Below are 24365 nucleotides of genomic sequence, written 5' to 3'. Positions count from 1 at the left end.
AGGCAGTTACTGTCATTTCTGGGTTTTAAATTCTTGTAAGACACTTGCGGGGGAACTTTGTGTAGGCCCATACAGTTAGAGAAAAATGCACACGTGAATTAAAGGCCACAGGCATACTGAATTAAAATGAAATCATGTTCTGAAGTACTGTATGTTTTATGTTACTGGGAGAAGGACGTACAATTCCCCGTCTCAGTATCAGCGAGACATTGATTTTCTGTGGAAGTGTGCTTGAATTGCTCTTGGTATATATTACAGTAAAGCCCTGCTTTCCTTCAACAAGAGTAGGATTGGTTCTTTCTAAAAAATGTTGGGTTTTTTTAAACTCCTTATATTTATTTAATACTTTCCCCATAGCAATGCAATTGATAGAAAAAGTAGCTCACAACTGCTCATTTTCTGTGCTCATCTTGTTGACTCAAACCCCCAAGCGAATCCGTTTCCTCATTTGTATCTGCTATCTCCCAGAAGATCTTTCTTGGTGCATAAGAAACCTAATTTGTTAAACTGTAAAGGGGGGGTGGGGGGAAGAAAGAGCTGCTTGAACACATCTTGCAGAATTTAAATATGGTTGTAGATAGGATGACCTGATAGATAGGAAATGAGAAAGACAATTTTCCTTCAAAGTATTTCTATTTAGCAATAAATTGAGGATGCTTGGCATCGTTTGACTTTGGTGTTGTGCGTCTAATAGGTGAGCAAAGAACAAGGATGATAATTTTATTGATTGATAGCAATTTCATGCCAGTAATACAGGAAGAATTTGTGTGTTGACTTAGAGAAATAATAAGAAAAATAATGCCTGCCTTTTTCTTGTTTGTTTGTTTTTAATGGCAGCTAACGTACTGGAAGAAGACTCAATGGAGCAGGACATAGAGAGCCCTGTCACTATTCATCAGCCAAAGTTGCCCAAACAAGCTAGAGAGGATCTGCCAAAAAATATAAACAAAGAATTTGCCAAGAGAAAAATCCAGAGGTATGTTAGGAAAGATGGGAAATGCAACGTCCACCATGGGAATGTCAGAGAGACTTACCGTTACTTGACTGACATCTTCACTACCTTAGTCGATCTCAAGTGGAGGTTCAACCTGTTGATTTTTGTCATGGTTTACACTGTAACCTGGCTCTTCTTTGGAATGATCTGGTGGCTAATTGCCTACATGCGAGGAGATATGGATCATATAGGGGACAGCACGTGGACCCCATGCGTCAGCAACCTCAATGGGTTTGTCTCAGCCTTTTTATTCTCAATCGAGACAGAAACCACCATTGGGTATGGTTACCGGGTCATCACGGACAAGTGTCCCGAGGGAATTATTCTGCTTTTAGTGCAGTCTGTTTTAGGTTCTATCGTCAACGCTTTCATGGTTGGCTGCATGTTTGTGAAAATATCCCAACCCAAGAAGAGGGCAGAAACCTTGGTTTTTTCTACAAACGCAGTTATTTCCATGCGGGATGGAAAGCTGTGTCTGATGTTCCGAGTAGGAGACCTTAGGAATTCACACATTGTAGAGGCATCAATACGAGCCAAGTTGATCAAATCCAAACAGACAAAGGAGGGGGAATTTATACCACTCAACCAGACAGATATCAACGTAGGTTATTACACAGGGGATGATCGTCTCTTTTTGGTTTCACCACTGATCATCAGCCATGAAATTAACCAGCAGAGTCCTTTCTGGGAGATTTCCAAAGCCCAGTTGCCCAAAGAGGAGCTAGAAATTGTTGTAATCCTAGAAGGAATGGTGGAGGCAACAGGTAACATTTCTTATAATTTGTATAAGGTAAATGCTTTAATTTTAGAAAGGAAAATCAGTGGGTTTGCTTCACATTAAAGGAATCACTTCAATAGTCATTACATTTGAAAAAAGCATCAGTTATCTGGTTAGCTTCAAAATTAAAAGCATGCCCAGTTTAATTGTCTGTTCCATCTTGCCTAATGGAATTAGTGTTGTTTCTGCTCTGTTTGGAAAATGGGATCGTGTTTCTCATTTTCTAAATTTTTCACAGTATGTCACCCAGTTATTTGTGATTCTATTGCAGGAGCAACTCAACCACTAGGACCTTGTGGGATAAAATGATTTAGAAAAAATTTCAATACAAAACTCTGTTTATGATTAACATGGAAACACCATAGTTCCTGCTGCTTTCAGTCATACATGGGTAACTGCAGAATAACTGCCTCACACGTGAAATTCCTAGCCTGTTTGGATCCAGTAGGACGTGATAATGTGTTCAGTTTTCTCTTTTTGCTTGCTTGTTTGCTTGTTTTTCTTTTAACTTGTAACATGGGGCTTGTTCTACTTTAGTTCACAAAAGATCTGTCTGATATTGTATTTCACTGAGGCCCCCTACACACTGCAGAAGTGTACAGAACACTTAAAGCTGGTACATATAAATAAGGCGTGTTATGTCACCGGAGTCTCGCTGAGAGGCTGTTTGGTCATTACCTACAACTATACAGCAGAACATCAAATATCACTTGACGTGGAGAAAATAGTGCTTGGAATTCACAGCAAATGGACTAGTAATGTTTCTTCTTTGCATTAAAGCCAGAATAGTAGAAGGATGCTTTCTCTAAAACTGCTGTACCTCCTGCAGTCAGAGTGCTGGTATACTTGTTTTAGGAGCTGAAGGGATTTTTTTTTTTCCTGTTAATGATAGCGCCAATCTCTGAAGTGAGTAAATATAATCAGTACAAGGGAATGGTGATTATAAAATGAAGAAAAGATGTGCTTGGGGAGGAAGAAACACTGAGTATAGAAATAGAAGAACCAGACTTGCCATTTTTCCCCACTCCTGTAGCAAAAGCTAGGAAAGTTTGAGGATGTGGATTACACATCTCTGTCAGAGGTAAAACCTTTCTAACCCTGACTCATGTTTTGCAACTGGAGCCAGGAAATAAAGAGCAGTCTCTTACTAGAACATGTGTGTGTGTTTCACACATCTATTATGTGGTGTCAGAAGAAAACTGCATTTGTCACCATATAATAAACGTGTGAGACAAAAATGGAGCAAAAAAAAAAAAATTGAAAGAAACTTGGCAGAGAATTTGAAGTGGTAAATGCAAGGCTTCCAAATTTTCCAGGAAGTAGGTGGTACTGAAGAGAAATCAAGATGAAATGTTTAGTGTTTCTGATACGTACAGTAGGCACAGAGGTTTCAAACATCTGCATCACCTTCATGTGAGATGATGAGGAAATTGCTGTTTGTAAGCTGAAACCATTTTGAAATTTCTGAATTGCAGCTAAATGAACTTGACATCCCAAAGAGCAGTGGATATTTTCAGGTTTACTGAATACCATGTTTTCCAGAAAAATGATTGGCAAGTAGTAGAAGCATAAAAAACATCTCACTGAAAATGCCTATAAGATCAAAAGACGGTATGCTTCTGCAGTGCATCAAATGTAGCTTTGTTGTCTTAAGCCTTGTCACTCTTCATTGTTTAACCCTCCCTCCCTTACCTCATCTTCACCTCTGCACACTTGCACGGCTCTCTGGGCCCTCCTTTGCTGCTCTGATACTGACCACAGCTTCCATCCAGCCATTATCAGCCTCCACCGGAGGGGGCTACCTCTCAGACTGCTCGGGCTGGCAAATTCTAAGTTAAAATGCTGGAAGAGTCCATATTAACAAAAAAACCGGACGCAGTGATTTGAAAACCCGCTGAAGCCATCCAGGATTAAGGTGTTACCCTGGCACTGGATAGGTTGCTACATTTACCATTTTAAGTTGTGCCATTTTGTTCTGTTTGGCTCGGCCCTCTAGCACACAGCTGCATGAGATATGAGGGGAGGGCATCGAATAATGTTGCTTAACTATGGCATCAGAAAGATTGACATTGTAATTACTAGCACAACTTCTAAAACATATTTGTGCAGAAGTAGCCACATGTTCTGTGCTTTGCCAACATGTATTAGGTTATTTTTGTTGAAGGTGCAATCAGGCCAACTTTCCACCAAATCTAGACATTTTCCCTTTCTTAATTTACAAATATTTTTCAGTTACATCCTGGCAAACACTGAAAGCAAATACATTCAGTTTTCCTTCTTACAACCAATGTAGAGTGAGAGCAGCAAAAGAAGTTGCTTATAAGTTGATCTCCAGCCCTGGAGAGCAAGCAACACACTACCCATCATACCTGCCAACATTGGTCAAAGTCATGGGATATAAAAACATTAAACCTGAAGCTGAGAAACTGTGACCTCAGCTATAGCAATATCATCATTCAGTATTGTTGCTCATGGGTCAAAACCAGATTGAGATCATTAGCTTATGTTATTCATCAGAAAAGCCACTCCCAAGTTTGACCAGTGGAAACAATCCTTTCTCTATTTGCAGAGCTTCCTCACTCTAACATTTATCCCTTTAATGAGAAGTAACACAGTGGAAAATGCTAAGTATAAACATTTGCTACTATTTTTATTAATTATTGATATTATTCTGGTTTAAGTTTTATTGAGCAGGTGATATCATTTAATACATATATAATACTTTCCACCTTAAGGGTTCGCAAAACACATCTACCTGTAGTGTGAAAGACAACTGTTTACGCAGTGTCATGTGAACTCTGCATTGCATGTTAGGGCAGGAAATGAAGAGTAATGCATCTTATTAAATGAAATTGAAATAATTAACCAAAGTAAAATTCAGCAGAAAGATCACATCAAGGACTCCCTAATTCACCTTGGGAGCATCACTGTATCTTTCTGAGATGCAAAAAAGAAGTAGGTATGTCTTTACCAAGGCAGATACCAAAATATCAGCTTAGGAATTATCATTACACTTTGTTTACATTCATTCTACCATGAAGATTACTTTGAGGCCAGAATCTTCAACAAGGCACTTTCAACAAGACACAAAGTCAGTCTGACTACTTCATACAGCATCAGCAAAAACTCAAAATAAGACTGGGGGTTTTTTAAATGTTTGTTATAGATCCTTCCAATATGCAATTTTCCTTATTTATTTACAACATTCATAAACATCCCTTTTGGTTCAAAGGAGAACACTCTTGCAAAGATTTACTTCAGTGGTTTTCTTGATACTGATGCACATATCTCAAGTGTCCAAAAAAACCCAGTCATGCTGTGAAGTATGTTAGGCTGCCATGAAGCAACAGAAAAGCCTTCAAGAGTGGAGGGCAATGGTCCAACCAAGCATCACCACATCCAAAGGACACACCTGTTATTTCCACCTTTTGCAGCCCCTGTTCCATTTCCCACTATGCAAGCAGGTGGGAGTGCCGGTGCGATGCAAGGATTGATACTAACTGCAAAACCTAAAGTAACATCCACCTTTAATGGAGAAGTTGTTTCTGAGCCACTTACGCTTCTCTCAGTGTTAGGCTACCGCTATAACACTGACAGAATAGCTCCATACCAGCAAAGGCTCTGGTCCCACGCTAAAAAGCACGATTCTGGCATCCCTCCGCTCTTTATGGGAGAGCTGTAACACTAAATGCAAATGATCTAACTGGAGAGAACATGACTAACACACTGATCTCAGTTTAGCAGTATTTGACTTTTGTCATTCAAAATAGTTAGTTTATATTAAAGTGCCATCACTGCTTTAATATTATTTTCTGGAGACCACTTAAGAAATTTGTTAGAGTATGCACATTTATAGCAATGGAATCTGAGAATTTTTTTTTTCCCCTTGGACCAACAAAAAAACTTAGGCTCAGAGATCCTGAACCCTGTCTCCCCTGAACAGCAGCCACAAAAGCTTGGATTTGAAGAACTTATTTATTTGTTTTAAATTCAAATAAATCTACAATTAAGAATTTTTATGATAATTTAATAGCCTCTTCCTAACAATAGATTTGAATTTTTTAAGCCTTTTTCATGAAATCTATTTTTAAGGGAGGTCTTATAATCATAAGCAAACTAGTCATTTAAAAAAATTAAACAAGATTTCCAAATATATAACTCTAATATGGGAAATAAACCAAGAACAAGAACAGGAAAGTCTTTTAAATTTGGGGAGGTGAAGTGGGAAAGTGAGGTATGTTACAATGGCTAGAGAAACAGAGAAAAACTGAGAAACTCAGAGAGAGGCATTTACTAAAAAAAAAAAAAAAAAGGACAGAGAGAAAGATGAGTATCCTGAACAGCCCCTAGCCTTGTTGGTAATGTGGTAACTGAATCATAAGCAGCGTGGTTCAAATCCTTCCTCTAAACCTGCATGAAAACAGCATTTTCTAACACAGGAAAGGAATATGAAGTGGTAAACCAGTAAGACCCTCACCTCAGACTCAGTGAAGTTGTATCTGGCCACTAGGGTGCACTAGATGACACTCTGGCTATTCCCTCTGCCACAAAAAAAAAAACCCCAAACCCAAAAAAAAACCCCAAACACACACAAAAAAAACCCCATGAAAATCAAAACAGTACTGAGGAAAAAAATTATCTACACATTTATAACTGTCAAAAAGTAAGCAACAAAGCTAGACAGATAACTTTAGGTTTGTATGGATAATTTTACAAATAAACTTGTAATAGGGTATATTTATAATTCTGCCACGTGGGCTGCTTGAGAGCAGTATTTGCAGAATGGTTTATAGATACGTAAACACACACACTTGCCAGCTGTGGAAAATGTATGTGGAAAGCAAGAAAAAGTTCATGTAGATGGTTATTTATATAGTAAATGATGCTATCGACTAGACAAACACCGTATAAAGCTGTTCCCACTCTTCACTACAGCCCCTTTGACGGACTGATTTATTGTCTTTTTTATTTCTCCCTGATTAATTGCCATATTTACCCCTTATCTTTGCCCAATCCTAACAAATATCTCCCTTTGATACGTATGTTAGCAGTTCCAACCTTTCAAAACATCTCAGCAGACTTTGCTCTCTCTCCAAATAAGCATTGCTCAGCTTACAGTTTTTCACTAGAATTTTTTACTGCTCTTCAAAGAAGAGATGTTTATGTTCTCAAATTTCTTCTTAAGGGAATGTAGATGAAAGGAAGAAAGGAATCAGGATTTCTCACACCCAGGTGTTTCTGCAAGGCAACTGGTGAAAGTAGATCTGATTGTTGTGCTCTGGGATGTGACCAACGTACAATGACTGAAATGCAGTTTAAACAGGGTTAATAATAAATGGCTTCTGCTCTAAGCTGGATCATCATCATTTCGGGAATGGGCAGAATACAATGGCTCTTCAATCTTTAGTTTTTCTTTCTGTTTTAAGAGTTTTAACATCTCTCGATGCTAGGTGCTAGACTTAGACATCCAGGTTCACCTTCATATATCCACATTTCTCTAGTGCTTGCCAGCTTTCAACTTGTGTTCCTTGCTCACATTTTCATTCTGTTAATTCTAACAAAATGTTTCATAGTTATTAATTCTAACACAGAAAATTAGGGATGTTAGCATGACTGATTGCAGTCATGAGCTGGAATTCTGAATACCAGCAAAGAAAGGGACTCCAATTTCCTTGTGATGTTTCTTTCAGAAAGCTTTCTCTACAGGTAGATAAGATTAGTCTATTTGGCGAAGGAGATTATAAGGCTAAAATGAAGCAATTATAATTTCACAATAGTCAAAACACTATGCAAAATGGCAAGAAGTCAGGGAGCAAAGTTCATAAGAAAAGAGATATGTTGATCATAAGTATTTAAACCAAAATTTTGGTGAGACAATCTAAATCACTTTCAGAGAAGACAGGGAAAAGGGATTACACATTTTGTTTAACAGCTTCATTCTCTGAACAGTGCTGTACTACACAAACATGTTACCGAGTGTTTGATAACAGCCTATTGTCTATCTTTCATACCTTTCTCACAGAAAGTGAGAAAGGTATGAAAGTGAGAAAGTTGAGAAGTTGCTCAACTCTTCACAACCACAGCTGATCCCTCAACTGTAAATGTTCAGATATAATATTCATATTCAGGAAGTAACTCATATGATAAAAAGTAAGATCCCTAAAAAACAGGTTTGAGACCCCTCTGCATTAAAAAACTCTTCCTTACAGCTAACTAGATATTACTAAATAATTCTAGTCTGAACACAAATCAAACTTGCAGAAGAAGATCTTCGTTTTGCACATCATGTCCTTGCAAACTGTATTAGGTCACTCTGGGCTGAAAGAAAGGGCAGTTTCCAGTTCTTTGCACACTCCCGTAGACCTCCGCTGTCAGCATTGCTCCTTTCCTAGCACAGTGGTAAGTAGAGAGAGATGGTCTTTGCTCACCACTCCTTCTCCCTCATAAGCCTACACACGTTAGATGGTCTTTGCTCACCACTCCTCACTTGTGAGCCTGCACACATTATCTATCCCTTGCAGCATTCGTGATCTCCATGGCCAGAGGAATGGCAGGATCACAAAGCTGTGCTTTAACACTGGCCCTGCTGCTGTTTCCCTGGCAGAAGGGCACAGCAGGAAGCTGTGCTGGCACCCTCCTCCTTGATCAGCCCAGACCTCACCAGCCACCACCGGCAGACTCCCCCTAAAACCCTGCGGTGCCAGACGCTTGAGAAACACCGCTGCCTCCAGCACAGCTTCAAGCAACTCTATTTTCCATCAGTTTTAGCACAAAAGCAAAGCACCTGTGAAGGGGATACTGCAGAGTCCTTGGTGCTCCAGACCCAGCTCAGACACCAAGGAATGACTGTGTATTACTGGATGGACCAGGAAAGTAGAGGTTGAGCTGCACTGAACAGTGATTTTGTTCCCTGTGCCCACACAGTCTCCATCACAAAGATCTCCACTTTGCAAAAACCAAAGGGATGATTCTCTGCAAAGGGCACAGCAACATTATCCAGGTCAAAGGGTTCCCCAGGCAGAATTAGCTCACTGACCATTTTTCACCTGCTTACAAAGCAGACACATGATTTCTGAGCCCTACTGAGAAGTGCTTCAGGACAATGAAGTGCCTTTTATGTTTCCGAGCACTTCTAAAGACAACTGCTATTAACCTGAGCATGCTCAGTCTGTCCACTTGGTCTTGGAATGGTATAAATGAAGGATCAGCACTGAAACAGCTGCTTTGGAAATGGAAAAATATAGCTATCATTTCTAATTGTAGACTTTTGCTTTTGGTCATCTGAGGTTGTTACCAACCTGGAGACGAAAGCTGCTGAGCACCTGCAATGAAATTCCATGCACACACTCGTTTGAGTCAGGGCAGTGTCTCACCCCCGGAACTTTTGCCGAAATGAACTCTTTCATGCTGAAAGAATGTTCATTCGTGTTTGATCTCCTGATATGAAGCATACTTAACTAGCCTGCAGTTCAAAACATTGGGAAATATTTTTGGCAAACTCTGTTCTTGCGCACATTTCTAAAAGATCTTTTCACTTCTCCCTTTGGTGCTTATTTGCTTCCGGATGTATAATATTGTTTCCTCCTGTTTTGTCTCGCTGAATTGTAATGAAGGATAAACATATTATGCTACACTCCTTGATTACAGTAAGACCTCTCTAAAGTTACAAATACTTACATCGGTTTCTAATGAATGTAAGCAGACAGTTTTCACAAAATTGAATAGAGCAGTAAAAGTAAAATTAAAAGTGACCTAAAAGATTAAAGAATGAGCAAGAAAAGCTGATAAGTAAACCAGAAATTCAAAATCAGCATTTGACAGATTAAAAAGAACAAGGCTATGGACAGCAGCTAACCCCGCTGGCTACATAAAATACATGAAAAAGACAGAGAAGACTTAGGAGTATATGCTTGCTATCCTAGAAAGCTGCTGCCAGCACTAAAAACTGACATTATGGCATAGCTTCTAGGTTTCCTAAGGTCACTACAAAAACGTCCTCAAGGGGTTCCAGCAAAACCAAATCACACAGAATTCCAGTGGTCTCAGTGGTCTCAACTATGTCACTTCAAGGAAAATCAAACGCAGGTTCGGGCTCGCTGATGTGCTCACCACCCTGACACTACAAAGCAGCTGAGCTCTAGTTTATCCGTGTAGGCAAAGGGGATTCAGAGAACTGCTCATTTGTGTCACTGAAGAGGAGCAAACTAACACCAGGCTGGTGAGGCTGAGCCCGAGCCCAAGCAGCAGCGTAGGCCCCGATAACAGCACACACACGTGGACTGCTTATACTCAGCAGCCACACATTTCTCGAGACTCCCACCTGCAATTCCTTGCAGCATTAATCTGTGCTGCACTCCTGGAAGGAGGCTGGCCTGCTTTTATCACTCAGTGAGGACAATCCAGAGCTTCGACGTGAGAATACACTACCAAATAGCCATATCCAATGCAGCATGCTCGCAGCTTATAAGTCAGATTACTTTAACAAGTCATTTAATGTTAGGTGCTAATGTTCCCGTAAGTGACCCTGAACTTCTATAGTTGAGTATTACAAAGTTGATTTTGATATTAAAAAAAAAGTTTCCTCCTGTAACAACCTGTATAACTGCCAAGGAACTCATATCTCATTTTTCTGGTTGTACTCCACTCCCCACTTCTCCAAACCTGATGCGTTGGCAGAAGAGATGGAAAGAGAGAGGATCTTCTGGGAATGATGAGGCAGCCACTCTGACAACAAATGTGAAAGGCACAGAGAGCTCGTGTGATCAGCCTTGTGCTCTTGTTCGCTCACTCTCTCACCTTTACTCCTGCCATTCCCAAGGGAGTCAGAGAAAAAATCGAGTCACAAAGCTTTCCAAGATTTCTGTTCTTCCTGGTTTTGACAATTTTTGTTTGTTGGGATTTCTGTGGAATGGAACAAACTTTTTGTTTAAAAAATGGGATTTTAATAAATATAGGATTGTTGAATTTGAGATATTTCATCCTTACAACTTATCCAAACAAATAAATTCAATTTAAAGAAACACTCAAAACATGAAAACAAAGCAAAAATGAAAGAAATCAACAAAAACAGATTTGAAATGGTTATCAGAAACCGTTTGAGATTTCCGAGGAATGACAAAATTTTATTTAGAAGACCAGTTCAGAAGGAATACTTGCATCAGCTCCACTGACATCTCAGAAATAAATAGTGGGAAAGGTAACACACACTCTAGGGGATTCCCTGCCCTGCAAAGGATGCCAGGTTGTAGGCTCCCAGGCCCCTCCCAGCAGTTTAATTTTACAGAGCTGTGAACTGTACAAATAGCTTCCCCAGACAGGACTGATCAGGAGCTGACCTCACACCCTGAGCACTAGAGGAGGGTATGTCATAGTTACGTCAGTGTGAATGCAGGCCACTATCACAGCAAGAGAAGGGGAAAGGGCAGTCAAGACGTCTGCTTCAGGACAGTTCATGGCACTGGCCAAGGCTAAAAGGGGAGCCAAAGCCCCAGGGATTTGCCATTGAATTCACAGCTGTTACCAAACGGAGTTCGAAGAGGCCAGCATGTCCCTGATGTCACCAAAGTGACAGTGAGAATAAAAGAGGAAAAAGACAAGATGAAGAAGGAAGCTGGCAAGAACCACTGCCTACCTCTGCCCTTAGGTACAGGCATTAAACTACAACTCTTAGCACAAGCTATTAAGCAAGTGAATGGTACACACCAAAATAAGTCCTTTTGGTGAGTAAGGCCAACAGCATGCTGGGCTGCGTTAGTAAAAGTATACCCATCAGCTTGAGGAAAGTGACTGTTCCTCTCTATTTACCACTTGTGCGGCCACCTCCTGTGTGCTGTGTCCAGTTCAAGGCTTCCCAGTTCAAGACGCACATGGACTTACTGGACCAAGTCCAGCAGGACCACCAGGATGGTCAGGGGCTGGAGCACAGGACACACACAAGGAGAGGCGGATGGAGCTGGGACTGTTCATCCTGAAGAAGAGACAGTACAGGGAGATCTTATCGCTGTCTGAACCCACCAATGGGAGATTACAGAGAAGATGGAGGCAGGCACATCTCAGAGGGGCAGGGTGACAGGTCAAGAGGCAACATGTACAAGTCGCAATGTAGGAAATTCTGATAAGACAATAGGGAAAACTGTTGGTTTTTTTTTTTTTACCATAAAGCTGGGAAGACCCTGAAACAGGGGCCCAGGGGGATAGGGGAATCACCATCCCTGGAGATATCCATAACTTGACTGCCTAAGCCCTGAGCAACACAAGCTATTTGGCTGTGCTTTGTGCAGTGGGTAGGGCCAGATGACTTCACAGATTCCTTCTAGCCTAAATTAGTCTGTGATTATAACTCAAAACCAGTCCCTCCCAGTATTTTATAGCTGTGAAAAATTGAATGGCTTTGAAAAATGAATAGCCCAGCTAACAGCTTGCATTGTTCTCCCGTGTCCCCATTTAAGAAATTGTGTTTTATATACTTGAAAGCTGTTCTGTGGCCACCATTGAACTGGAGACAGTTGTGCCTCAGAGAGGGGAGGCAGAACTGGGTAAGGAGCATGAGTTAATTGCTGTAGGCAGGCACGCAGCCTGTGCAACCAAGCTTTGCTTCAGAATGTCCAATGGAAGAGGAAATCTTGAACTTGTAAGGCTGTGCTCTGTCAGACAACTTGTCTTTGAAAAGTGATCCAAAGATTGCACTAACTCACAGCATTCCTTACTCGTCCTGGATTTTGTCCCATTCCCGTGGCCAAGGTCACACTCTTCTGCATTTTTCTGCCCCTCCAGACAGTCTAGATCAGGTTGAGATTGGCATCCAACATTGCTGTGATTGCCTGCTTCTCTCTCCATTGCACAGGCATTGCGCGATTCAAGCTGCCAACACAAAATCCAACTACAAGCAGTTGCTCAATTATCATTATTGTTATTATCATCGTCATCGTTGTCATCACCATCACCACAACTGGTAGCCTTATATCTAGCAACAGAGTCAAGAAGTTTAAGATTTGTCTTTGGGGGGGAGCCCTAAGGCACGCCGGGGTTAATGACTTTTATTCCACATTTCTGCCTGACGCAGACTGATGTGAACTGAAGAGGCAGGGGGTTACCACTAAAGGAGAAAAATCAATCTGACTGTGGCAGAGCTGCCAGGCATCACCATAACAAAAAAGATTTATGACTCAGCCAGTCCAATTAAATTGCGCTGGCACTTTTTTTAACCAGCCATTAGGTTCAATTTTTTTCACCCTTGCATAAGAAGTATTAATTTATTACACTTAGATCTGCAGGATGGGAAAATCCCCCTTCTCTTTTCATAATTTTCAGATTCTTTTTCCATCAATCTCTTTTTACAGTGAGAAGACAACAAATGAGCTACTTTTTCAGATAATAAGTGCAGCAATGAGTTTCTAACTGCCAATAGGGCCATGAGAGATGTCATGAAAAAGTGTAGAAGAGTCCTAAGCCAAAGGTTTCGAGTCAGTCAAGGATTCTTGTCTGGCCAAAATCTGCTTCAAAGGCAGTAGCCATGTCTGTGAAGTGGAAGAGGTTTAGATTTGCAGTCTGAGGAAAATGCCCTTCTCCTACCACGAGCCAAGGGCAGGCTCTCTTGGGAAGACAGAGGCTAGCAGCAGCCTTTCCAACACAACTGCCCCACGGTTTGCCAGCGCCTGACTAATCAAGTTTGGTGCTTTACGAGTGATTGATCTGGCCTTGTGTTGTGCGCTCTTGTTACAGCAGCTCAGCCCTTTCCAGAGCATTTTTGCAGAGTATTCATTTTAGAAATACAGTCTGTAAGTACCATTATGGTTGTGTGTCAAGACCACAGCAAAGCCGTCGCTTGTAGCACTTCCACCACGATCTGCAGTGTGGGGCAGGGCAGGAAGGGGAGCTAACTCCAAGAGAGAGGGGTTGACATCAGCTCAAGGGAGGCATCGCAGCAGCCAGTGCAGAATGAACACAAGCCCACCCTTCATAGCTGGCCTCCTCCAGCTATTCCCCTGAAGAGCAACTGGTATGTTTCCCCTTTCCGATTTTACAATTAAATTGCTTTTTTTTTTCTTTCTGTAGGAAAGAATAATGAGGCAAAGATCTAACTCCTTTTAAAAGACAAATCTTTCAAAATAGATTCAGTACTCATTTTTTAACTTACAGATGAATTAGACATAGTTGATTGAAAGTTGCCTGTCTGTGCTCCAGAACAGCTTATTCTGTAACTGTGCTCAAACTCCTCTTGAAGACTCTCCCCTCAGGCTTGAACACAACTACAACAGGGTTTTAAAACCCTGTTACATTAGTCAAGATCCAGGGTTTAAGACACAAAACATGAATCTTAACCTTGCTACATCTGTCTTCCTTTACCCTCTGAAGGAATATAAAACACTGTTCAATTCTTCAAAAGCCATCAGTGATAGAAATCCAGTCCAGAAACACCCCCTGCCAATGTGTATCAAATGTTTAACATACAACTTTGAGCCTGATCCAAAGCTCTCCCAAACCTGTGGAGTTGGTCTCAGTCTCTGGTGGCTTTTGAATTAGGACCCTAAAGGAATATATTGAACTGTGCAATGCCCATCAGCTCCCTAATGGCCTCAGAGAAGAAGCAATTAAGATTCTAATTAAAAGGCAAATGGAATATTAGAAGCAGATAAGTGTTTATAATCTAGATAAAGTACCCATACTGGAAGCTTTGTGTATTAAAAGGGGACTTCATGACATTTGAGGAGACTCCATACCTATGGGAGGAAGGGTGGTACCAGGCAGGGTGTCTTTCCCTTCAGTGCACCGTATTGCAGCAGTCCCGCAGTTGTTCTGTTCTCTGCAGCCACTGTTCCTTCTGTGTACGGATGGAACAAGCTGTTCCGCAAAGACAGCCCCAACAAATCTTGAATATTTCATCATACAAACTGTTCACGGCAAATACAAACACTGCTATGTATGAAAATGCTCAGTCCATGAAAACACACCTTACTCTATCTCCTTTTCTTATGTACTCAATTCACTGCCTCCTACCACGCTTTCCATCTGTCATATGTGGTTTAGTGCATAATCTGTTACAAAGAAAGGTACCAAGAGCCAAAATTTCACCAGGTATAGCAGGTTCATTACAAATATGTGCTAATGATTTCATTTAAAAGATAACAGAACTAGAGCAGAGAGCTAGGGACTCTTGTAAACACACACAGATCTCGAGGCTGATCCCCCTTTATGGCAGCCAAGACGGAGATCAGATCTCTCTCAAAACTCTTTTCATTATACTATGTGAATATCACATCAAGCAGACCAGAACACTGAGAGCAAAAATCTGAAAATATCTCCAGGAGTTCCCAAATTTTTTCCAGATTAAACCCTTCTCCCTTCAGAAGCAAGGAGGTTTCTTGAGCGTGAAAACCTGTTTATAATATGAGGTCTGGACACCATTGTTGCCTCACATTGCCATGCTCCCCTCCTCCTTATTTTTTCATATTCTCACTTCTTTTTAGGAGGACCCAATAGGCAGACAATCTTAATATTTCAAAGTAGTCTTCTGAAGATCCTAACAACAGCCCAACCTGTGATGCTGAAAGGACAGCAGCCAAGTTTTACTGATGTCTACAAAGCAACCAAAATAAAATGCACAGGAAGCAATAAATTATCATAGTAATTTCCATCCAGCAACTCGTACAGCATCTTCCACCTGAGGACTGCAGAACAGCCAGGGCATGATAGATTAGTGCTGTGGGTCTTCCATTCCCACGTTCTTCAGTTTTGATTTCCAGCTTCATGTGATGCCCCACTGTGACATAGAAATCCATGTGGAGGGAACACAAAATGGCCACATTCATCTTCCAGGGGCCAAAACAGTCATGTAAATCTCCAATGATGTAATATCACTAGCCAAGCTAGAAGTGAAAAGTTATAGGCTGATTTGCACTGAGCTGAAAGGGGATATGTGTGACTGAGGAAGACTGGTATGAGGAATTGCAACAAAGTGGAGGGATGGCTTATGGTACTTGAGAGGCATTTAGGTTTAGGGTAGGAGTGATGTCTTTAACTTACTACGGCAATACCACATCTTCTACATTGGCATGGGTAAAGTGTGTGTGTGTATATATATATCTCTCTGTGTTTGTGTGTGTATAAAACAGCTGGATGAAAATATATACAAAATATTTAAGTTAAGTCATGGCATCTATCCCTGAAGATGTGAGAGAGCTGCTCAGCTAAACTGGCTTCTGGTATGAGTTGTTTCTTTTGCTATCTATCTCAGCAATTACTTATCATAAGCCTACCTCAGAGCCCCTGAAGTTTGGAAAAATGAAGACAGAGCAAAAAGTAGCATCTAAAACCCAAATTAATAAATATCCAATGCTCTTTGTGCCAAAAATGACCCACTGCTTTGAGTGTGTGATAGAAATGTGAGAGGTTGTTCAGCGCAGTGGTACCAAAACACCCACCTCACAGGACAGCTCTTTCCTTGCTGCACTGTGGCCACACAAAAGCCGATGGCTTGAGACCTGAGAGGAGGGAGCCTGGGGAGCTGAGCAAGGCAGAATGCAGCAGCTCCAACAGGAGAATAAAAGCTCAAATTGTTGTCCTCTCCAAGGCAAGCTTTCTAGGTCTGGTTTGCACCTCAGCAGTCTATTCAACAAGTACTGAGAGTGACACTACCCAATTTTTATGGATACTTTCTATGTCAGGTAGCTAGGCGCTTCTGTCCCTCCCCACACTGCATTTCCCCCCAGGCACCCAGGAGGATGTGAGGACTCCAAAAATATGTGCACTGCCCTGCAGGGATGCAGGAGATATCACACCTGTGGGACGCGGTGGAGGTCCAGGCAGTCCTGAGGCAGCTGGAGTCTGCCCTTGAGTAGCATCCTTTGGCCTCATTTCCCAAAAAAAGCCAGCACAGGGCTATCACTGGCCACTGGGAGAGAAGTACACTTATGCTAGACACCTTCTGGGTAAAAACAGCACAGTACAGTACAGAATGCCTTATCTCCACTATTCCAGCTATGCAGGACTTGAGAAGATAAGGAAAAATAAATTTTAAAGCAATTTAATATTTAATTTGAGCATGGACATAACTTACTTAAAGGGACAAAATACATAATATACCTGTAGGTTGCTTAAACAAAAGAAGAAAATAGAACTAAACAGGAACAGGTGTACTGGCAGAAGACTAACACTCACTGTACAATTGGTGCTGTGAAAGCAAAAAGATGAATGTTGGCTCATAAATCCTTACTGGCATTTATAATATGTGTTATAATGTCTGTATCATGAGACCCTGTAGCATCACACTACAACTGAATGATGAAGTCATGCTGATATAAAGAGGATATTCCAAGCAGGTGGTGATAACATACAGCAACTGTATTTTCCATATACATCGTGTAATTACAGTAAGCTCAGTCTAGAAAATCTTGTGAAAGTAATATTTGTATTGGGGGTAATACCCTTCTGTTCTCCAGACTGTAAAATCTTGAACTTGCATTATTGTAAGTCTGATGTCTTGGTGCTAAAGGGACCCTGGGAACAGTTGTCATCTGCCAAGGACGAAATGTAATTTTCTCAATGAACTTTTAACCATGGATTGTTAAAAACCACTGAGTTTATAAGATTACAATAAATACCAGGGAAAGTGTTTGGGCAGAGGCCACTCAAATATACATGGTCACTCAAATCCCAGGGAAAATGACAAATGAGTAATGGGGTCCTCTAACTCATTTTGTGGATATGGTACTTACACATGTGGGAAGGAAGGCTAGAGAAAAGTGGAGGAATTGATATAAATCAAAATATACTTGCTAACACAGAACATCTTGTCAGCTCAGAGGATGAGTTACACAGCAGTCGTTGCCATCCTGGTTATAGTTCAGGGTCAATTAGCTCCTCTACTGCAAACTCACAGACCAGTAATCGTACTAAGAAAGAAAACAGCTGCTTTCTACAACCTGGCATAAAGTATTTAGAGCACAGATTATGTTTTCTCTTATTTTTCTACTAGTTAGAAAGTTCTACAGGTTTGTCAAGGAGGAGAAAAGTAAATTTGCTTGTGGAGAAGTTTTGTTTACAGCACAAAACCATTTTGATATTAAAATACAGCGTTTTGAACAGTATTGCTATGGGCTGCTACCCAGAGGGCACTTGTTTATACTAAAATGCTGAGACCCTAACATGAGGTAGTTGCCAGTGTGTGAGAACACCCTGAGTTCACTGAAATCAACAGAAAGATTCCTGTTGCATTGAGTTAAGTCTAACTACATCGTCACCAGGGCTTATTGCATTTGCATAATTGCTACACTGTGATTTTATTGCATCCAGACCATAAGATATTACACTAAATCTATCTCAGATGCTAAAATTACTAGGTTTTCGGTGCAGGCTTTCTACTTCCTCCCGCCTTTCTCAGATTAGAGTAATTGAAAGCAAGACCATTTGAGTGGGGGGAAAAAAAAAAAGTACCATTGTGAGCAATACATCAAGCCTAAATATGAATACTTCAGGCTCTAAATTTGAAATCCCAAAATGTGCACAATGTTCTTTGCTTCTACATTGGAAAAAATTGCTCAAATCCAAGTCTTTTGGTTTTGGGTTGATCCCACAGAGAGAAACCAGGAACTGGCCCAGTAAAGAGGCCACGCTCCAAAAACAAGACGTCTTCAGTGGGCAGCGAAGAGAGTAGTATAGGGCCTGAAGCTTCAGAGGTGAAACCTGCTTTAGAGCAAGAATAAACCTTTGAGCATCAGACGGGTGCCCAGCTGCTGCAGCTCACGCGCAGCGCCCCGCTCGCCCAGCCGTGCTGCCTCTGCCCTCCAGCTGCTCTGGCCGCACCGGGCTGACTGCGCTGATGCCAGCTTGGGGCACCTGCTGAGCATCAGTTAAGGGGCTGATCGCACACACCAACGCAACAGCCTCTCTAAGGTTGCTGGGCTGCAGCCTCAGAGGGTAGTTCGAGACCCCCACGTGACTCAAAGCCCAAGAACCCTGGAAGGGTCAAGTTATCCGTGCTGGAGCAGCACTCTCCCCCTGAAAAAATGGGAACAGCATCACACAGCCTTGAGCTAGGGCTCAGGTAGGGCCAACAAGAGTGAAACAGACCTTATGAATGGATCAGAAAATAGATCCCTGGGCTGCTGCATTACAGACAGACAGGCAGACACTGGCTTGACCCGGATGAGACTCAAATTCCCTCTTACCTCACCCTCTGCCTCTTTGTTTCTACATCTGAAAAAGTGAGCACACAGTTCCCCTAGACTTTAACTGTACAACTCTGTAACAACTTAGACTTGTTTTATAGGCAATTTGCATGGATGTGAACAATTACAGAGAAGGCACGTCAACAGAGAATCAAGCACTGCATCTAATGTTGGTAATGCACTTAATAATAACAACCCCACTTTTCTGGAAGAGAACATTAAACCTGTTCAAAATACAGTATTTTTTCCAAATGATAGTATTTCTTCCCTCCTACATCATATCTACCTTAATCATCTGACTCCCACATAACTGGCTCGACTTCAATGGCAGTCTCCTCTACTTGTTTAAAAGTCAAGTTTTTTCCACTGCCATCAAAAAGGCATGATTTTCGAGTGAAGTTATTAAGTTTCCAATACAAGGAACAGTGCGTGGGTGCTACTGAAGTAGACTCTCAGGAATGAAAAAGAGATTCCCTTCCTTCTAGCAGAGGATTGGGTCTTCTTTCTCTCTGGAGCCAGATGTTATTATGATGTTTTGGCTCTCTCCAAAGAAGAGAAGCCCATGCCCCACTGTCTGCACAGTGATCTAACCCTGGCTCCATGAGAAAGAAATGGAGACCTTTCCTCTGAGTGACCTTCGTGGTGCTGGATGAACAGAAAAATACTTGGTTATTTTAACTAGCTTGCTTACATCCAAAGTCTTCTAGCCAAAGCATTAAAGATGATGGGCAGTTTACAAACCCAGCTTTCTCCTGGAGGCTCCATGAGTCCATCCCATCTACCCATCTGCAAACCAGAGTCCGAGTGAACCTGATCCATTAAAGCTAAGAGCAATTAGGTCTGACCCACATGTCTGATTCCCACTCCGCTGCTAAGGCCCTCATACAGGACACGGGAGAACAATTTTGGACTACTTTCTGAGAAAGCGCAAGTGAAAAAAATCTCTTCAGTTCTGACCTGCAGCTTTTCACCTCAAGCTTTGTATCTGTTCTAACAGCATCGTGGATTTTAATCAACTTTACTGAGTTTCAACTAATTTTATACCAGCTCCCATGTGTAAGTATGGGCTTTGTCAAGTGACGCCAGTTTATTAATTTTGTGACACTGATCTGAACTGAGAGCTGAGAAATTAATCTCAAACCAATTCTGTGTTTTGTGAGAGTTTCAGCTTATTTTCCACACAGATCTCTCAGTGGCTGTCAAATCACTGCAGGTCTTCATTTGCTGAATCCAGCCTCCCTGAAGTTTCACTTCATTAGCTGCCCCTTTCACAAGCTCTTTTGGCTCTATTCAGTCCCTCTGAATTCAGCACGATGAGTAGATGGAGGGATGTTCCAGCTGCTACAGTAGGAAAGGTTTATGAAAACTGTATTATGCAGCACCGAGACTATTAATGAATGAAATCCTCCAGATTCAGTCTTAAAACACTGCCATTGTTTCAAAACCTGTCAGAGCCCTTTAATCAAATTACAGCCTTCATTCAGCTCAAGATTATACCTGATGGCGTGTTAGTTTGACGTACAGGCATCTGTCATTCTCTAACAAGGAGAGAAAGAGAAAAAGAATAGACAAAGGGAAAATGTAAAGAAAGTTTTCTTATCTTTCCCACTGCCCTCCCTTAAGGCAGATCTGCCACACAGAGGCCAGATTTGCATTCAACTCAGATTTACCTGAGTTGATCACCTCAGAATGCTGAATTGCACAACTGGTAGCAGAAGTGTTACCAACACCAGGACCAGAACAGCTCAGGACACAGAAAATGCATGCACATCCTTCCTGAATATGTGAAACTTGCTCTGCTCTTGTAGCTCACATTGATGTGCACAGTTCAAACTTCTCCAGCTATTGTTATTCACATTCTAGGCTGTGTTCTGGTGCTGACAATCTACAGGTACACTCTGAGAGTTATAGCTCTCCATGTTGCCATAAAACACTGAGATTTAGCATTAACATTTTCTGGAATCAAAATGTCTTTCTCAAGTTCTCGTGACATGTTGTGGAGGTGTACTAATCTATAAAGCAGAAGGGTCATGTCTGCCCCTATGCCAGCCACTTCTCTACAGCCTCAGTTTTCCATCACACAGCATTTTTGCTCAGCCTGGCTGCTATCTGTGCTGCTCCTGCATGGCAGTCCTTTCGGGAAGGGCAGCATGGGAGTGGGTTAGCAGCGGTCTTTGGGTTAGCCTAGAGATTTTGTCCCCCCTACAGTATCAAAGCTTAATGCAAAACAAAGACTTAGTCCTCAACCCCACCTGCTTAGATGATCATGACCCCTGAGAGCTTGTCCCACTGAGCCATCCACTCCTCTCATGGGTGGACGAGCTGATTGACCCTCTGCTTCTTCACACCTGGCCCAATAGGAACAGAAAAGGAGAATTTAGACCTGCCCTTTCGTCTTGTCCCCAGCAGCTCACGTACCCTGGGGAAAAAGGAAAGTTGCTCTTGACCACTCAGGTTGCTATTCTGTCCTTCAGATTTCTCAGTGCTGTATCCTTTCCCACAGCCCCTTCCTGACTTTGCAAGAAAGAAGACTCCTTTTGTAAGTGACACTTTTCCCAGGAAGAAATGTTCCCTGTTGGTTTCATTACTGTCTACCCAGGGAGCTCCTTTTTGTCCCATTCTCAGACAGATTCCTGCTGCTGCAGTGTCTAAAGACTTTATGCAGCACGACTGAAATGGATCAGAAGTGGTCCATAGCCTGCATCAGGAGAAGTGTGTGTCAGACATGATGGCTGTTTTGTTTTTATCTTTGATCCCTGCTATTCTGTGTTTATATTAAAAAGACAAGGTCAAAAGTGTCTGTCTGGCACTTCAGATGAAAATTAATAAGTTTTAGTTGTCATTGGAGTTTATTCCTCAGTCTCTTGCCTCTGTAGAAACAGAAAAGTTCCATTTTGACCACCCTTAACCAAGTTGGAAACAGTCCACAGTTATTCTGGTCTCAGGCAATGAACATCTTGAAAAAGCATAGGTTTTTATTCTTGCTGTAGAGATGAAATGACAGTTAAGATGTGTCTCTGGAAGTGCTTCAGCATTCAGCATGAATCATACCCATGGTTTTATGCCGTGCTAAACTACATTGCATTGCCCAGATAGGAGATGAAGAAGGCCCAAAGTCAGTCCATGCACCTGAAATGGAGGAGAACCATCAGCTGTGCTTAAGACCTGTCCACATCTCTGGCTTCAGACTAATTCCAATGAGATAGTTCTTTCAACAAAAAACAGCAACAATAACCTTAGGGTCTTGTGTGGAAAACAACCGGTCAGAATTGGAAGAGCTGGGAGTTTGTTTAGTCTCTTGGATGATGACAGAATTAAGCAGCAGGAAGTTTAAACTACTGCGATGTGATGGCACCAAGTTGTAACAGTGACCAGTCTGATTGCCTATTCACTTCTGTTTCCTTTTTTAGATGCCCTGCTCCTGTCGGTTTACCATGGGCTGGTATTCTCATCAGAAGGGTGAGGGAAACAAGAGAGTGGGGCTCGGGGCTCTCTCTGTGCAGTCAGTCCCTCTTTCAGTGTCTCTCCCTGGCTTGAAGTCAGACTGACTTAAGACAGCATATTAAAACTGGCCAGCTAAAATTGTCACTGCTCCCTGCTAGCCTCCTCTTTCTGACAAATGTTATCAGAGCTGGTGCTGTTTTAATGGACACCATTGCTGCTGCACCCTGTCATTTTCCAGGGTATCAAGAAAAGCCTTCCCAAAACCCCTGGTTTGAATCGCATAAACATGGAGTTAGTAAGTGGGTGCATTGCAGGATTTGGGTAGATGGTGCAACCCACAGCACTAGGCTTTAGTTTAGACTCCCCTGTGACTGCACGGTGGACGTGTCGGTGCCCCGCTGGGTCAGCAGCCCTTCTCAGGTCCCACAGCAGCTGGTGTCTAACTCAGCAGAGCATGCACTGACCACAGACACATGCCAGTAGGCATAACTCACACAAAAAAAGGGAACTGGTTGTTTTGTCAGCACACCTGAAGAAATGAGTTGCAGGGAATCATTTATCCCTCACTGTGTTTCAAGCCTTCTTCCAAGTATGCAGTCAAAAGTGGCACGGACCCACATCTACTGACTGGGTGGAGGAGCAGTGGCAAGGCAAAACACCACTCACAGACCTTCCATGCTCTTCTAGTCTTGGGTCTGTTTGGTCTATCAGCAGCAGCTTGTAAAATTATTTTTCTGTCAGCCTACAGCCCCAAGGCAGTCGTAACTCAAAATCGACGTGTACGGTTACTTCTTTTGTCCCATTTCTTCCACAGAAGCTTTTGCTCCAGAGGTATCGGGGCTCATGGACGATCCCTTCTGGCTGACCCATATTGCCCGGCAGTTCCCTGGGACGGAGGGAAATCTTCAGCAAGAGAAGGAGACTGCTTTAGTGCTCTTTCACACCACTGAAGCAGTACAATGCAGCATTAACACATCGAATGATCTAGTCCATTAACTTTTAAAATTAGCTTACCAAGGGATGGAAGTTCTTGTGGGAAAACAAGACATTCAAAGCTTCTTGCAAATCCAAGCTGTCCTCCTCTAAAACATCATATCTCATCAGTTATACTTATAGCTTTATCTCTTAAATACGACAGTGTAAAAAGGCTGCAAAGTGAATTTTCTTCTGCAGCTGCCATCTTCATCTCTATCTTTCTCCTGTTAGCAACAGAGCTGCAAGCTACAGCATTATTCAGGAGTTTTGCAGTGTCAGGGCTCTGATTGTGCTCCTTCTTTTGAGATATCTGTTCACAACAATTTAGTTCAAGGTACAACAATAACCCAAAGTGCAGCAGGCCAGCCTGATCTGTCTTGAACATGGCACTGTGTGTGGTGGAAAGCTGTTGTGGTATTGTTGCTCGGTATTACAGAGTTTGTGAAGCTGAATTATACATTTTAGATATGAATAACCCAAGTCATGACATCCTCATCACCTTGGGCTGATTTCCTTTGGATGAGTTCTTTTGTTGAAACTCCGTATGTATTCCCACACTTGGATTCACAAACATCAACATAAATCAGCAGTCACATGAAAAACTGGAGAAACTCCCCAAAGGTAAGGGATCCTGAAAAGCAACCCCATTCCTGTAGAGATTTTTGCAATCCACTCCCATCCAGACTTAAACCACTCCCTTCCAAAAGCCAAGAAATACAGCCAGAAGATGCTTTTGACTTTTGTGAAGCTTGGATTGGGCCATTACCTTGTCATGGGTTTTGGACACATCAGCTGGCTGGTTGACAGCCTGTGGAAACGGGATCACTGCTTAGCCCAACAGACAGACATCACAGCTAGAGCAGTCAGTTCACGAGTGGACCTTACCATATTTCTCTTTCTCATTATCGATCAGGAAGGTAAATGAAATATTAATTGGCTTCTCCTTCCCTCACAGACACACATATACCTCAACACACAAATAATCTGGCCAAGTTCACAAAGGGATTTG

The 24365-nt window shown here is 41.9% G+C and overlaps 1 protein-coding gene across 2 annotated transcripts in view; it reads left to right on the top strand.

The window, feature by feature from the left end:
* Positions 1–24365, top strand: part of KCNJ6 (potassium inwardly rectifying channel subfamily J member 6) — a 170331-nt gene that overhangs the window by 125455 nt on the left and 20511 nt on the right. For both annotated transcript variants that reach the window (XM_075771920.1, XM_075771927.1), the window contains one exon: positions 838–1758. In XM_075771920.1, coding sequence (XP_075628035.1) covers positions 838–1758 — 921 coding nt within the window. The remainder of the gene's footprint in view (positions 1–837; positions 1759–24365) is intronic.

This window comes from Balearica regulorum, chromosome 1 (genome assembly GCF_011004875.1).
Source record: "Balearica regulorum gibbericeps isolate bBalReg1 chromosome 1, bBalReg1.pri, whole genome shotgun sequence".
NCBI classification, from domain to species: Eukaryota; Metazoa; Chordata; class Aves; order Gruiformes; family Gruidae; genus Balearica; species Balearica regulorum.
This window is presented reverse-complemented; position numbering and strand designations above follow the sequence as displayed.